Source organism: Gobius niger, assembly GCF_951799975.1.
Source record: "Gobius niger genome assembly, chromosome: 16".
NCBI lineage: Eukaryota > Metazoa > Chordata > Actinopteri > Gobiiformes > Gobiidae > Gobius > Gobius niger.
Genome location: NC_136867.1, coordinates 20942848 through 20960605, shown reverse-complemented (window position 1 = coordinate 20960605; position 17758 = coordinate 20942848). Strand labels below are relative to the sequence as shown.

At 40.5% G+C, this 17758-nt stretch overlaps 1 protein-coding gene across 1 annotated transcript in view; it reads right to left on the bottom strand.

The window, feature by feature from the left end:
• The window catches only part of rragd (ras-related GTP binding D), a 53753-nt gene that overhangs the window by 24211 nt on the left and 11784 nt on the right, over positions 1-17758 (bottom strand). The window contains exons 5-6 of the mRNA XM_079573534.1: positions 14880-15022; positions 2665-2828 (exon numbers count right to left, since the gene is read on the bottom strand). Coding sequence (XP_079429660.1) covers positions 2665-2828; positions 14880-15022 — 307 coding nt within the window. The remainder of the gene's footprint in view (positions 1-2664; positions 2829-14879; positions 15023-17758) is intronic.

Sequence of the window (17758 nt, the reverse complement as noted above, 5' to 3'; positions counted from 1 at the left end):
CCAGATAAAATCAGCTAATACACAAAAACATTTTCAGGCCGCACAGAGAAACAGTGCAGTGTTGACTTGTTGGTGCAAATGGACATTGGACATTTTACACAAACCAGTCCGCTGTACATTATATTTCACCAGCAAACATATTCCTTTTTCTCCACGTAAGTGAAGGGACTTTGTGCTCTATACCAGAAGTGTCTATGCAACCGTGAGTGCCAGAAGTGCCGATCTGTGAGGGGGAAGAGGCAAAAGTGGGCGGGGTAGAATAAGGTGAACAGTTCCCAACCTGGAGATGCAGTCCCCCTCACCTTCTGACAGGTTGCCCCAGCTGTATTTGGAAGTGTGGGTCAAATCTAAAAACGACAATATAAGTCTCTAGGACAATATATGTCACAAATTAAACTGTAAATCAACTTATATCACTGTAGTCAACTAAAACTCGTGAAAGTATTATATTTACTGTATTTGCAATAAGCAAATCAAATATTTTGCTTCCAAGGTAATTTGATATCCTATCAACAAAAAATGTCTTTTATAGAAACAGCTTGTGACTATTTGGATTTGGCCCTAAAAGCAAACGTGTCAAAAGAATGTTATTGCTGTGGCTGTCCAGAGACCACTGTGTACTGCAGTGTCAAATTTGTGTCCAAAAATGCCAGTGCATCCGGGGGAACCGCAGCCTTTTCAGTGGGAAATGGCCAGAACGGAACAGTAAATAGGCGGATGACTCCTCACTGTGTCACAGCGGAAACCGGGGAGATTGTGGGCAGAGCATTTCGGAGAGAGCCACCGGTGAAAGGCGCCCCTTCTCCGTGCGCGATTAAATCAGGACTCAACTAAATGGGTGCAGAATCAAGCTAATCGTCCGCCGGCAGCAGTTTGATGCGGATTTGATGGGGCACATCTAAAGAGGACATTTGAGGTAAATTGTGAGATTGTACACAGAGATAAGACACAAAACAGGGAACATACTGGTAGAATCACCGGTTATTAGGAGAAAATGAAAAGTGAAAGCTGGAACGGTTTGTCACTGCACTATTGAACCCTGTCATTGCACAAAGATATCACCAATTGTATTATGACTAAAACTTTCCATGATCTTTGTTTTCTCCCCAACCTTCACTAAAAGGCAATATGATCAAATACTACAACCTTTGTTCCCTTGTGTGCCGTAAAAAAAAAAGGCTTTATATAAAACCCACATCTCACTTGCACTCATGGCCAATTTACACAGTCCAGTTCACACAACACCAAAGACCGGATTGTGAGAGGGGCCAAGAAAACCCTGAGGATTTATTTCTAATTTTCTCCAAGGCGACTACAAGACTGTGCACGTTCCCCCCCCCTCCACCACCACCATCTAATAACAACTCCAAAGCTTTACTTTCTCATACAAGCAGTTTACCTGAAATCAGTTTTCTTAGCTTGAGTTTGTAGAAAGAAACACGGCCATATATTTTTGCAGCGGAACATGGTGCCCATAATAACCTGCACTTTAGCAAAAAAAGGGAGTCTTGTGGTTCATAATGGGAGTGCAAACTATGACCTGAAAGTCAAACCAAAGAGATAAAAGGTTTTTGTATTATCCAAAAATAAATCAATATGAAGTATTTTTAACGTCTCGAGAGACATGAAGCAGAGTTCAAAATGTCACCCAGTCAGTGGTGAATTGTGCAGGTGTCAGTGCAATGTGGTTTCAGACTCTATTCAAGAACCACTATGAGTTCCTGATGTTAGTACCTCTCCTTTCACAACTTTTGAGAAGGAGGTCACGAATAAAAACAGTAATGGAAAGGAAATCGGAAGAAAAATGAAGTATAATTGGACAAGGAATGACAGCACTGTCAAAGACGAACTAAGTTTGTTGTTTAGCCGTAGTCCCTCAGGGGGTAATACAAGTGTTAATGGGATGATTTGAAGGGGGGGGGCTTTCATCTCTCCCTGGTGTCCCTGTCCCCTCTTTCAACTTCCCTGTTTTCAGGTCGGAGGCGCAATACACACTAATAGAATCATGAGGAAGAACCTAACAGGCTAACGGGCAAAGCTAACTGTGGGCTAGCGCGACTTTAGCAGCGTTTACAGTCAAATTATCTCCATTCTGTCATCGAGTTCTGGCACAATGTACATTATCCCTCTCAACCTTCGTCTCTTCTGTCTGCGTAGTATTTACATTCACTGACAATTAAATTGGTAAAAAAAAAAAACATGCTACGACAACTGCAGTGGCGCTCATGGCCTCTATAGGGGCATGAGTTACCTAGTTCTGCTTTAAGTGGCTCATACAAAATGTGTTTCTGGTAGTTAGAAAAAATGTAACTCGTATTAATAAATGCATCATGGTAGGTTATGAGAACCATAGAATGTCGTGCTTTCAGATGAAGAGGAGCCAGATCCACAGTGGAAGAGGACATATAATACATAAATGTGCCTTTTAATCCTGTTTTGAGCACCTCAGCATTGACATTTCACCTTATACTATTTAAATGAATGCATATATGTAAAAGACACTTGAGTTAAGACCTCACATGTCACTTTGAGCGCAATTAACGCACTTTCATCAATGTTGATTATGAGTGCAGAATGGCTCAGTCAGAAAGGTTTTTTTTTTGCATAATAAGAATAACCCAGGAATAAATAAATAGAATTACTGAAGCCTGATTGAGGACTGACCTTTCCTCTCGAAGCTCTCCTTGCGCACGAAGCAGACAACGGCCAGGAACTTGGTGACCTCCTTCAGATACATGACAGTCGTGTTGTTCAGATGGATGATCGCCATAGACTCGTCATCGTACGGGAGACCACCTGCATTGTCCGCCCAATGTTGAGGAGCACGGCTGAAAACACAGGCAAATAGTTCAATGTAATTTTAAACAAGCCAGAAGAAGCCTAAAGGAATGTCAACTTCCACTGTGAATGAAGAGAAAGTATGAGCTCCATTTGAGAGGCTCTTTCAGGGCATGGTGGCAAACTATTAAACACAAAAAAATAAATAAAAATGTGTCAAAGTGGGAAACACCTCCACAGGTGGTAGAGAATGACCGAGGAAAGATCCTGTGGGACTTCCAGATACAGACGGACAGAACGGTGAACCAACCAGAAATTGTGGTGGTGGACAAAGAGCAGAGGAAAGCCGTCGTGATTAACATAGTAATATCAAGTGACTGCAACATCAGGAAAAAGGAACACGAGAAACTAAAATACCAGGGGCACATTATAGCTGCGCTGGAGTAGTCAGTACGCTTGTATTCTGGAGCAGAGTCACCTTTAAAGCTGCAAAATGAGAAAAATACATAGCAGTAAAATTTTAAAGTGCACTTCACATATAATCATGCATACACAACTCAACGTAGCCATTAGGCATGCATATTTTAAGCTCAAGCACTTAATAGAACAGAATAGTTCCCCTTTCTAGAAGGAACTAGGATAATTCACTCGATAAAAAAAAAAAAGGATGTAAAAAAAAAATAAGGTTGCTTGAAAAGATGAGGTTAAAAAAAATGGCTTTTTGTCAGTCTACACTGACAATCTGTGGCAGGGGCCACACAGACCATTAACTCGCACTGCTTTCACAGGAAAGGTGGGTGAATTGTGTAACCTTTGGATCCGGCAAGTGCTCTAACCAACAGCCCCCGTCACCTCTCAGTATTTTAACTCATGCTGGAATAAAGGACGGTATATTCGCAGCAGTGGCTACGGAGCCTTTTCCCTGAAGGTAACATGAGGGTCGGCTCCGGGTTGCACATGTGTAAAATTTGTCAAATTTTCTGTGGCTCTTGGCTCTGGACGGTTCTGTTAAGAATAAGGACACAATCTTGATCTTTGAATTCCTATGGCTAGAATCATCTGAGAAAAAAAACAGAAGCACAAGGCCATAAACCTTTGAAAGTAAAAGTACTTTACCACTAGGGCGATACACTTTTGTCACGATACTTGCATATTGCAATACAGTAAGTAATTATGATAACTGTTTTCTTTTTTTTTTAAGGTAATGTGTCTAAAGTTTATAAACCAAGGGCCATTTGAAATGTATCGACGTGTTAAGATTGAAAAATAACAAAGTGACGTTACTGGAAAACAAAGGAATGCATGATAAAAATGCCTTCAAAAACAAGTATTGAAGGTATTACAATACTTGATAAAGTATCAATAAATGGTATTGCAGCAAAAAGTATTGTGATAATGAAGTGTTCAGACAGATATCAGGAAGCTAATGCAAGAAGAGCCGCTTATTTTACACTGGCTTGCCCACATTTCCCACCCGGAGGGGATGCTTCCAGGCCCTTAGTGCAGAGTTTCTCGGTATTGTTAAGGTGCGCGCTAGATTGGGGACAGTATGGTGAAAATATTAGCATTCATACAAAGTTCGTAACATCGCTCCTCTTGTACATATGCAAAAACCGGAAGTATCATGGACTTTGACATGCACAACTGAGGAGACACGAGATAAACAATGTGCATTGTTTTTAAAAGGCTCATGCGGCAGCTGTTACAGGACAAAAGTGTCCAAACTCCAAGCCCAATAAAACATTGTCATTTGTTCACAAAATAAAAAGCAAAATGGCAATCAGAACATAAACTTTCTGACAACTTGTATATTCATCTTAGAGGGCAACTAAAAATAAGAGATGTATAAATATAAGCTTTACTAAAACACACAAATTGAGCAAGGCGTCTCACAATATTTTTTCCCCGAGGCATCGCTGGCAACAAACCTAGCGCGCGGCGGAAGTGTCAGAGCTAGCATCTCGTTGCAACAGATGCTGGATTAAATGTAATTATTAAAATGAGAACAACATTGCAACAAATGTATTTAATCCTTCTTTATGCCCATGGGCTCAGAAATTATGACATATACCAGCTAAAAATAGATGGAGTGTTCCAGCAAGGCGATGATGTAGATGTTCCGGAGAAAGTAAAGTGAGATGCGCATTCATCAGTGTAGTCAAAGAGAAACGGAAATAATTGCATAGTTGCGACAAAGAGTTGGCTGCCTCTGTTTCAGTGGCAGATCTAAAGGATGCCAAACGTGGAGCCGGCCAGGTTCCTTAGCGCAAACAAGCTCATTAATTAAACAAAGTGAAAAAAAGAGGCACATTCACTTAAGCCTCTCATTAAGGATAACATCCCAGCTGTTTTGTCATGATAATGATGGCAGCCTCCTGCACAACAATCTGCTGTGAGGGACGAGCACTACTACATTAGCCCTTATAAAAAAAAGAAGAAAAAAAAAGACAGGTAGAAGCGGGAGTTACCCAAGCTTACAGTAAAATCAGAAATAATGACTGCTTACTGTAGGATCACCTGACCATATAAGGGAAATGACTAAGATCAACATTAAGACCACCATCATTCTATTTAAGCCGCATGTGTGTGCCCAAACTCTGCAGCCCCTTTCATGCCACTTCCTCCACCACCAGTGTTTGCTCTTTTAGTCTCACTGTTCATTACATCCCAACCCCAGTGGTTCTCAACGGGTGGGGCGGGAGTCGGGACTTAAGGATTTCGACACTGTATACTGTACTATTAAATCTCATGACCATAGGTGAGGGTACGAACGTAGATCGACCGGTAAATCGAGAGCTTCCCTGATGTTGCGGCTTGTTATAAACCACTAGCCTGGCACAAGACAGACTGACCCTCCATGTTAAGAGATACATATGATGCAGTCTGGTAGTGTGCTATTTGAATTTTGCTGACTCTGGCAAAACCAAGCAGAGCCAATCAGTGCACGGGAGGCGGGAGATAACGGTGTGTCATCTTCCGTGCCAAGATTTCCCATAAAACCCCTCCCATGCTCCTCCCGTAACTAAAACAGTGAAGATGGCGGCCGCGACACAGCGATCTTTTACCAGAGCACTTTCTTCTGTTTTAAATGAGCTCGACTTGTCCTTAAAGCCACAGCAAGAAGTTTCTCCGAGGGCTTTCATCAATCATGGCGGAGGACGTTAACACAAAGCATAGGTCGCTTGTGTCTGAATATTGATATGACCAGACTCCTTTATGGACGTGCATGTCTTCCAATAAATGTACTTAAAATAAATACAGTATTTCCAGCTGAATCAGACCACACAGGGTTCAGAATTGTGATTGGATTTCCTGTTGCAAATTCGTCAACCGCAGATCGTGACAACCCGATATGAGCTGGAGTCGAGTTGCTGGGCTCTTGTCAACCTCAGATTCTCACATTTCTTCTTCCAAATCAAGTTATCTTACCTACATACAGAGCACATGATAAAGATCGGATACTTTGTTGTTCATTCATCGGCAACTGGTTAAAAAGTGATGTCATATTGTCTGCAGTCCTGGATTCAGAGGGATCTCGGGTCAGAAAGTGAAAGCAAGAGGAGATGCGCTCGCGCCCTCGGCCACATGTTTCCCCACGCAGATGTGGTGGGTTAAATATTCACACTGACTTGAGGCAGAGTACGTCCTAGTTTGGAGAAGGCTCCCAGCTGTGGAATCTACAGTGAATCACGCTGACACAGACACTCGCACATTATCTCTGCAACAAACAAACGCGGGTCAGCACCTGGCCAGCGGGACGCTTTGTGGCCAGACGCTTCAATGTTACTTATTTCCCGCAGCAGTAGAACCTGAGATCATTTTTTCGAACTTTCTTAATTTATGCATGAACCCTCGACATTTTGACTTATATTGAATGTATAATTCCAACATTCAAAAAAAAAAAAAAAGCTTGAAACACAAACAGAACATAATAGCAAATACCAATTAATTCAGTTAACTGGCTTCCAATTGGATAATTACAGCATGTTCATTAACGTTATGTGGACAAAGATTGATGTCAGCTGACTACCTGATTATACTGAATGACCAGGTTATCATCTTTCCAGGTGGCACAGGCATATTCCAAGATGACAATGCCAGGTTTCATCGGGCTTAGAGGGGTTCAGGCAGCACATGAGGAGACATCATTTTCATACAGTTAAGAATCTTCAGCAATACTAAAAAAATTGGAGGAGATCTAAAAGGCAGTCCAAAAAACTACAGTGTGAGAGTGTCTGTTTATACAACTGCACTGTAGTCAGCCAATTAGAATCGTTTCTAGGAGGAAAATAAACACATTTCAGTTCTACAAAGTTTTGTGTTTCATGTTGCGCGTTTGCACCAAAGAAAATTCCTAGTTTGTGAATCTGTTCAACAATGGCAATAAAACCTACTCGGACTCTGAAAGTAAGTAGCATTAAATGGTGTTTAAAGCAGAGGACATACAGTATTTCCCTACAGGGCTTGACATAAACGCCTGCCAAGTACTGATCGATTTTAGTTTAGCAACACATTGAGAACTGTGTAGGCCGATAGTAATTAAAATATAATACCCTGTACTGTATTGAGATAAACACATGCAAAACTATTTTAAAAGTTTTTGATTAACTTACCCACAGTGGCCCATGTGCAAAATGTTTAGTAAATATTACAGAGATGGAATTGTTAACCATCTAAATTTACATATAATATTAATATTAATATTAATATTAATAATATATATATCTATATATATATATATACATACATACATACATACATACATATACTAAGATTTTATAATTGCCACATCAGTTCCTATAGGCTTGTTTTTATAACTTTGCTTCCACAATTACCGATCATCAGTATTACTCAATAATTCATAAGATGACTTCTGCTGTTTTTTAAAAGCTTTAGACCGCAATAAACAAAGTAAAAAATTTATGGCAATATCCATGTCCACATTTACCACTATAAGTCACCTTTTAGAGGACATTTACAGTAACAATGTGTAAAGTGCAGTAATTATGCCCTCAAGGAATAATTCATCTCCGTTATGGTAAATGTGTTGAAAGTTTAGCATCTTTTCCATCGTTTTACAGTGGCTTACTTAACTGGTAAGCCATTTAGTACATTTAAAAGTCATGGCAACATCATGAATTATTAAGTTGATACTACTGGTATCAACTGACTGAGGGTGCATCCGAGTTACGGGTGCAAAAGGCAGATCCTCGTTATTAAAATCCATCGGGATACAACTGAAGGTACAAACACTCTAAAATAAGGTTGCAATGCACCCTTTTGCATTCCTGTAGAACCTGGCCTTTATGTGACTTGACATTTTTAAACTCTGTATAGTCCCTTTAAATATATTTAAGTATTTTCCTCCCCCTACATGTTTCAACAATGTCCTAATGTGTAGAATGAGCCCAGATCTGTTCACAATAACTGCCTCTAAAATCCTGCACTGTCACCCAAAAAAGTGTTATTTCAGGTCCGATTTGCTGCCATGCACAAGCTTAATATAGAAGGTGCAGTTACACGAATGACCTGAGGTGGCAGTAGTGAGTATAAAATGGCGAACTTGCATCTAGCCCCTTTAATAGAAACATGTACTTTATTTTCAAGCTTACAGTACATTATACTGAACTTAGGCCAGACTGGAGGTTTAGAGCAGGCAAAAGGTAAACTGATTTTCAAGAATCAGCAAATTTGAATAAACTGTTGTCCCAGCCAGAGCAGTGCAGCCAGTCTACACTGCTGCATGCATTCAAGTGCGCCAAGACATTGTTTGTTTGTTTGTATTGTTTGTATAGTTTATTGTCCCCGTAGGGAAATTTGTCCTCTGCATTTAACCCATCCTTCGATGGGGCAACCCGTAAGGAGCAGTGGTCGACGCCCGGGGACCCATCTCCATGATGTGGAGCCAGGCTGATGGTCAGAATCACCTGGCTGGAGGATTCACCTATTGCACATGTTTTTAGTGCACATCATGGCGCAGTAATTAATTTACAGAAAAAAAAAATGTATATCAGCCGTTTCCCCCCCCCCCCCAAATCGGACCGACAAACATTTGAAAAAGATATGCAAATATTGGTGGAGACTATATCGTCCATCCCTACTTCAAATCATTATGTTCTCTCATCTGCATCATCCTGCCGTCTCAGCTAAATGCCACAACTTCCCTTCACTGTATCCACCGCAGCAGCAGAATGATCAGCCTCTACGTCTTCACTTAATCAAGATTGATTTTTTCCTGACAAAATCGACTGTACTCTTCATTTACATTTCTACCTGCTGGGGTCAAAGCACCACTGCAATCACACTGTGTTGAAGCTTTTATCTAAATACTGCTCAACTACTATGTGTTTATTTTAGCTATTCACTGGTTCTTTGGTGGTCACAGGACATTACCCTCAAAACATTTGCATATCGGGTCATAATTATGTTCCATTAGTCTGGAGGATGCCCCCCAGAACAAGCACGGCGCTTTCCATGTGGTCTTTTTGGAGGCAGCCAACCAGCCCCGTTCTCACTGCAGGCGGGGGGGACCAGCCATGTGCAGTTTGTGACCTTAGGAGAGGCTTGTTTTTTAACGGGCTTGTAGCTTAACTGGATCCATCAGAGCAGACCCCTGGGTGGAACTAAATTGCAGCTACAGGGATGTCTGGGGCTGAATTTATACTTTTCTAAAAGCCCCTCCTCGCGATGCTCCACGCAACCACTTGTCCTCTAGACGCTCACCTTGTCAACACGAGGGGAAAACTTTGGATCACGCCTAAATCAACGTAATGCATTTCAGAGTGTGCCGTGTGTCCTTAACGTTTTGCAGCTGCCTTTGATGTTTGGCACGGACACACCAGCAGAATGAGCAAAACCTGCTAACAATGCAGTTTGTGTCTCCACAAAAACATGCTCAGAGAGTCAGATGATTCTTGCAACAACAACCACCAACAGCTCACATCACAGCAATATATTCCTCCAGATTTGAGATTTTTTAATAAGGGCCTGGGCCTATTTTCTATTCTTGAATAAGCGTAAAATCCATTTCACCCCCTTGCAGTACTGTTTGCACAGCCTATTTGCAGCATCTGCAGTGTGTTGTGAGCGTAAACCCGGGAAGTAGCAGCAAAACTAAAAACAATTACCCTGTTGGAGGCTAATATTGTAAACATCGCTTTGCTGCTCTGCTCCCTGAAATCTGCTAAATTCATCCGTAACAAATTAAACTTTAAAAAGGGACTATAGGGAGTTTAAAAATGTTAAAATATGTATTTTCCTCCCCCTACATGTTCCAGCCATGTCCTAATGTGCAGAATGAGCCCAGACCTGTTCACCACAACTGCCTCTAAAATCCTGCACTGTCACTCAAAAAGGTGTCACTTCGAGTCTGAAGTGCCGTCATGCACGAGCTTAATAAAGAAGGTGCAGTTACGACATATGGCCTGAGGTGGCAGTAGTGAGTATAAAATGGCCAACTTGCATCCAGCCCCTTTAATGCATTCCTAACATTTCAGTCACAAATTTGGACCACAACTAGCAATTTAAAATCAGCTCAGAATTAGGTATTTCATGCCCTGGGGGAAAATCAGAGGGCAGACAGAATGTTTGATGTAAGATGAAGATTGTTTGATACAGTTGTGTTGGAAGTAGTAGTAGTTGTCATACCGCCTTTGCGATGCCCAATCCCGTCAGACCTTGGAAGCTAAGCAGGAAAGGGCCTGGTCGGTACTTGGATGGGAGACCGTTTAGGAACACCAGGAAGCCTAGCGAATGTAGTGTTTGAGTGAGTGGTTGGTTACCACCACCGCGTATGGAGTGAATGAATAATGCAATGTAAAGCGTCTTTGAGTGTCCAGAAAAGCGCTATATAAAACCGATGCATTATTATTATTAAGTAGTGATGTAAATCAAGTAAAAGTTGCTCAGTCAAAGTGAACGGAGGGAAGTACAAATTGATTTAAATAAGTAGTTGAATACCAACTTTGCAACTTCAAAAAAACACAAATTGCACAGAAATTCACTACAAGTACGACAACACAACCCTCCTTACAAGATGAGTTTTAAGACATTTAAAATTACAATAAAATACCTGCCAAATTTACTCTTTACAATATTTCTACAGTATACTGGTGCCAATGTAGTGTGGAAAGCTTTACATTTCCCTTTCAAATGTAGTGGAGAAAAATATATCAGTTCTCAATCAAAACACTACAAGCTTTTGAGGGTCGGTGCTTTACATAAGTACAATACTTAAGTGAATTTACTTTGTTACTGACCACCTCTGGATCGACAAGATAAAGATTTGTACATGATTGAGCTTTAAAAAAGGAATAGGCCACCGTTTTTCCATACCGAGATTTGTTTTTACCTGAGCTTAGACGAGTTGATGCGTAACTGTATGGTCTTTGTGCGTGCCCTCAGTCACGCAAATGTTCGCATTTAGCCTCTCCCAGCAAAGGTATAGCTCCAAACTGGGGTGAAGTTAGCAGTTACACGATACAAGTATAGTTAAACAAAATTAAACATGTGGATTTTCTAAGCGGATAAAAAGGGGAACTACATATTGTCAGGCGTAATAATAACTTAGGAGCACTTTGACGTTTGCGCAGTAAAGTCGAAGTGCTATAATTGTGTGTGACTATACTTGGATCATGTAAACACTCACTTAACCATATTTAAATAGGGAAAACGTGGAACAGCTTGGTAGCTTCCAACTTCAGCCCAGTTTGGGGCTATACCTTTGCTGGGAGAGGCTAAATGCTAACATTTCCGCACGCACAAAGACCAGAGAGTTACGCATCAACTCGTCTAAGGTAAGAACATATCACAGGAGGCAAAAACGGTGGCCTATTCCTTTAAGAAAACGGTACACTTCCAAACCTCTTGTTCAAAACGCACACGACACAGAAATTTTAGACTGTGGTTGACTTGATGTTGTACATATCAGAGCATGCCGTGTGTCCTCCACATTCTGCCGGGGCCTTTGATGTTCAACGCAGTAGAAAATAATGGCAGGTGAGAAAATGCGCTACCGCCAGAATATGATCAAGGCCAAACGTGCGCTGCTCAGAGCTGTTGAAGCAAGATGGTGGAAGAAAGCCAGACGGCACTAGAGGCAAAGGGGGACTGTGATATTTGTGAGCCAGCCAAAACAAACCCTAAGTGGATTTTTTTAATGTTTAAAATAAACCCAGCTGCTGAACTTGCTGCTAGTTCCTAATTCATCAGATCCTTTTAGATAAATGTGTGAACAGCGAAAACGAAGCAGCTTGTTAAAACTTCCGGGAGGCGCATAAAAAAAATCCTCTCAAAAAGTACTTCTATCGGGCCGACTTTGGGTTTGTTAGGCTAACCTTGGCGACTTCTGGAGTCAAAACTCAAGAAGCGTTTGGATCCTAGAATAAACATAACCTCCCTGTGTCTGCGCTGCGGGGAGATGGGATAATTTATTAGCCAGGTTTTGCAGAGGTGTAAAACATTTTCTCAGCAAAATGTTATAATGACAAGGTCTGGAATAGAAAACTGTTGTCTTTGAGAGCAAGAGAATTTTGGTTTAAAAGTTTTAAAAGCTGGCTTAATACATGCTTCTAATCTAAAGCTAAAAAGGTCAAGATCAACCAGCGTTATTTTATATTATAGCATAATTCTTAAACTACCAAGACAACCATTAACACTACAGTATAAAGTAGCAGGTCAATAATCAGTGTTGTCAGACAGAGCTCACCATTGCAGCTCAAAAGGCCACTTAAACATTTATTGAGCAGCAAAACTATCATGTGACCTCTAGGAACAAATTCAGAATGAAGGGTTGCATGAAAACATATCAACAAAGGCAGCAATAAAGTAAATTTAAAGCATTACCCTCAAATATGAAGGCATATTTGGAACTCCAAGACACTCAGAGAAAATTTGCTTATTCCACACAAAGCAGCCCGGCCTCAGATCCACAAAAGGGGAAAGTAGTTCTTTGATAATAAAAGGCAGAGATAAAGCGAGGAGCTCTGGGGTAGATTTCCTGGCGATAATGGCCGTTGAACTCTCTGCCATTTTCACTTTTCGTTGTGTAATCTCAAGACTTTCCCATGCAGCAGCGCCCAGTCCCAGATTAGGAGCTCATTACGGTCCCAGCTGGAGTGATAATTGAAGAGAGCGTGGAGGGTATAGAAGGGACAGAAGGGTCCAGACAAAGGGATCAGAGAAGAGCGGTTTGCTTTAAAAAAAAAAAAAAATACGTCTGGCGTCATGTGGTTTTAGGTCATTCACTGCAAACCGGGGAAAGTGTCCTCTCTTATGACGGTGCCGTATCATTTATTTGGCCTGGACAGAGCATGTTATTGAAGAAACATGAGACGTATGTAACTAGAATATACGAATTGGCTACTTTGCAATCATTTTTGAACATATTCATTGTACGCCCTCATTCACACGTTTCTCCACAGTTAGAACCAAACTGAATAGAGCCGTCGAAATGCTTCTAAAATGTCAAGGATAACGCTGTTCAGGACCATTCAAACATACAGACACCCAATTTATTTGACTTATTCCTCCAAAACGACAGGGTATTGACCTGGGCTGTTTTTTGCTTTGGCTGTTGTGGATAAACAACATTTCTATGGCCTCCCCCTATGCTGCAGACAGGACATGGGAGTTAGTTGGACACATTTCGTTTTGCAGCTAGAGGGGACAATGGGCATCATTTTTACAGCTTGCCAGTTTTATTTACGTCCGTCGGAGCCACTATTGCTTGTTACTGCTGCAGCAAAGTGGCATTATTTTTACCCTGTGAAGCTTCTGTCTTGCCTTGTTAACAATGATATAACGATAGCGTCCTTTGCTTACATTAAACTCGATGTAAATTGTGTTGCAGCATACATTTAGTGAACCATAAAGTAGTTAAAGAACGAGGTCCACGGGGGAGACCTGGGCTTAGGACGGCAGCTCATAAGATCATTTTCAGCAGTTACTCTCTGTAGGATGTTTTTAATTGGGATGTCCCGGCGTTAACCGGGGTGTTCCATAGCAGGACATTAGCAGAGGAGTGAGGAGCTCAATACATCAGCACATTTCAGCGGTAGACAAAGCTGACTCACATTGGCTCCAGCTGTGCTCTCTAAAGTAAAATGCACCCAATGGAGAGGAGAATGGGCATCTGTGGTTAATAGCAAAGGAAATGGAAAACAGTATCATCTTCAGTAAAGACATCTTAATTCTCATGAACAAAGTAGCACCAAAATGAATATCTTAATAAACCGCGCTACAGTAGGCCTCCTCTCAGTGGGACTGTCCTCCAAATTAGAATTTTATTCATCCTCCCCATGATCCTTTTGAATCTTGACCCACCATTTATAAAAAGAATATTTAAACAGATTTGTATTGAAATTTAAATATACATGAAAAAGACGTTTAAAATTGCTCTTCTGTTCCATAAAAGACAAGAATTAAATACTTAAACAAGTGGTTCTGGTCCACTGGGCCAAAAAAAACCCTGTCTACACTTGCTCCAAACAGGAATTAAATTCATTGAAACTATGTCCCTATGTTACAGTTACAGAGACAGAGACAGGTATTTGCAGTTTTTTCCCCATTATATAAAATTGATTAGTCAAATATGGGCCAATGGAAGCACAGGTATAAGATGCCAACGCCAGATAGAAAGGCTCCATCCTGTACAGGAATCAAACATGGTACCTTCTTGAACTACTGGCCTAAATCATATTTTTCTCATTACAAAGTATTCAAATATTAACCAATTTAGAGGGAAATAACCTTCATAGTATAATTAATATGTAACTTTACCTTTTCAAAATGCAGCTCAAATCATTCAAATTCCATTGTGGTAGTCACATATCGATTTGTGTGATGGAACATTATGGTATTTCTATAACATGATCAAAAAACCTACGCCTGATTATTAACATCTCAGGGATGTCTTTCTTTTGGCTCATCGAGCGGCACAGACTAATTCCTTTGACATTTACCAAGTCAAATAAAGCTGTGTGAAAGCGGATCTGGCGTCTGTTTTTTGTGTGTTTCCTGGCATTTGGGCGGCGCACGTCTCGTTCCCCCGGTAGGAAACAGGAAGATAACGCAGAGCTTTCATGTGGTGTCCCGAGCCTCACCCGTAGATGCAGGAGATGTCAATGACCACGTCAATCATGTCGCAGCAAAGCTCATAGGTCGCCATGTCCACCGGGCTGCTGTCTGTGGCTATGTAGATCTTGCTCACCACGTCGAACAGGAAGGCCTTTTCAATGCCTGAATTCTGCAACAACACAAAACACATCTTTAAAAAGGCATGCAAGCAGAGAGGAGCCCACACTAAACTCTCTACAGTGTTTAAGAGCACATCCTGCAAACATTACCTTGAAAAATGGGACATTGTATGGTAAGACTTTCTCATGCTTTAGGTTTATGATCTAGGAATATACTGCCCTTTGATGCCTAGATCACTGCTGTTCCTCCGCCCCCTGCTCTGAACAGCAACATCTTTACGAAAGCAAGTATTGCACTGAAAGAACCTGAAGTCCTACATGCAACATTGCATTTTTTCCTTCTTTTTTTCTTTCAGAAGAGGTAGTCAAATCTTTAACAAAATTGATCTGTTAAATTTATTTTGGCTGCACAAAAAAATTATATTTACAATATTTACAGTCTAAAACCTGCCATCTTTGCAGTAGAAGTTCTTTGATGCCTAAATCTCACAATGGTTCTTTGATAGGTTTCAAATGTGCAGTGAACCAAATCCAGGTTTTTTTTAAAACATTAAAATTGCAATTGGACAGGTTTCCAAAATCACGCAGCCGTAGTATTAACTTTTAGCACCAATACATGATGGTAAAATGGGCGACAAGATTATAATGTGCCTAGATTTTAAAACCCAATGTTATCTCATTAAAATGAGACAGGTGACATGTTCCTTGTCATGATGATTATGCCTTTTACCGCTTTTATTATGAAGAAAATGGATAATCAAACTTGACAAAGTTGCCTCTAATTGCCTTGAACACAAAACCAAACAGAGCAGTGCAATTACATAAATGATGAATGCTGCTTTAATTTTATTAACCGTCTTCAAACTGGGAGAACAAAGCAGGAATTTAAAATGGGCTTTTGTAATCAGCATCTTAATTCCTCTTTGGAGACTTTTGTAAAAGGTGAACAAAATGCACATAAAGCGAGAGCAAATAAAAAGCAGTATGCAGGTAAAAGTTGTTTTTTTCTTTATCGGAGCTTTCGCAGCTGCTGCTCAAAGACACAAAGCTGTCACACTGTCGTGATGAGTGTGTGCGTCCCTCAACACAAGCAGCAGCAGCAGCAGCAGCACAACAAGTCCCATAACCTTTAACAGCCACGCAAGCAATTCAGCGCACACTTCATAAAGATTAGGACCATGTACAAGAGGCCTCATCACCAAAGTGCAAAACAGGGCAGTTTTTACAAATACAGTTTCCTGTCATGGTTCAGTCTTTTCTTTCTAAATCATGGCTTGAAAGTTCAAGACATGCTTAAAATTTAATACACAAGTGCAATGAAAAATGTATATGAGGCAAAGCACTCTTGGCTCACATTAAGGTTGAATAGAGGCATTAAACCTCGACGTACACAATCTTGTGGAGCAGGCCGTACATATGCAATTCGCAAAGTGATATTACTTTTTGGTGGAGGAATGAAATGATACAGAAGCTGAAAAAAGCAAAAACAGGAGGCGATGAATATTGCTACTGCGGAAATGTACCAATTCACCTTTCAGTCCCAACATCAGACAAATAGATTTGTTGCACATCTGCATAGACCAATTGATACCAGAACACTTCCCCAAAACAAATCATCCTGGAATTGACCCAAAAAAGATATGAAAAAAAAAAAAAGCATGATTGCCATGTCACTAACTCTGCAACAGTATGCTATGAACTAAAGCAGTGTTTCAAAACCAGGGGTACGGAGACCACAGGGGGTATATGCAAGCCTTTGGCACAAGCCGAGGCAGATCCCAGACGATGAGAAGGATTCGCCATGTGTTACAATTGTTAGGGTTAGTTTAGGCTCGTTAGGATTAGGGTTAGGTTAAGATTAGGGTTAAGATTAGGTTTGTTAGTACTGCTTTGACTTAAAACAGCATAGGAATTGCTTATTTTTGTCCTAACTCTTGCCTCTGGAGGTCATAAGCGCAACTGCAGAAAAGACAAAAGGAGAGAGGGAAATTGTACATCCAATTAAACAATGGAAATATTTTTTCACTCAAACTTGGCTGTAAATACTGTTTAAATTGCGCTAGCCCACAGTTAGTGATTCCATTAGTGTGTATTGGTAGCAGTCAAGTTGCAATTGTGGTTTTCAGGCCAGAGACACCAGAGGGAGATGAAAGACCCTCCAATCATACCATTAACACTGGTTTCCCTTTTTGATAAATCCTGTTCGTAGTCCCTCTGGGGGTGATACAAGTTACTTAGTATTGCTTTAAACAGAAGCATCGAGCTTTTTTAAATTTAATAAAATTGGAACCAATTCAGTTCCCAACTCCTCACGTGCAACAGCTTTCCCCTACTCTTTTGGCAGGGGGTCTTTGGAATTATTTCAGTTCAAAAAGAGGAGAAAACTGAATTGCATTTCAATATGAGAAAAGTACATTTTAGTGATATTTTCCTGTAAAGTGTGTTTTAGCCCCAACTTGAACCCAACACACTACTATGATGAAAATGTGATCATTTTCTAAATAACTGCCAGCACTTTCATTTCTACTCAAAGACTCAAGGGGTATGCAAGACAAAAAAAATCAAATCAAATAAAAAATAAATAAAGATTGGCAACCACTGAAGTACAAACTTGATGAAAGTTGTGATCAGTAAGTCTACGTCGGTAAATAACTACCCCAAGCTTAAAGTGATATTGAGATGCACAATCCAGTTTCTCTGCTTCTCTTCTTTTTTTTATTTTTATTTTTTATACAAAATCACCATCATACAGAAAACAGACCTGGAAACTGTTGCCAGATGTCTCC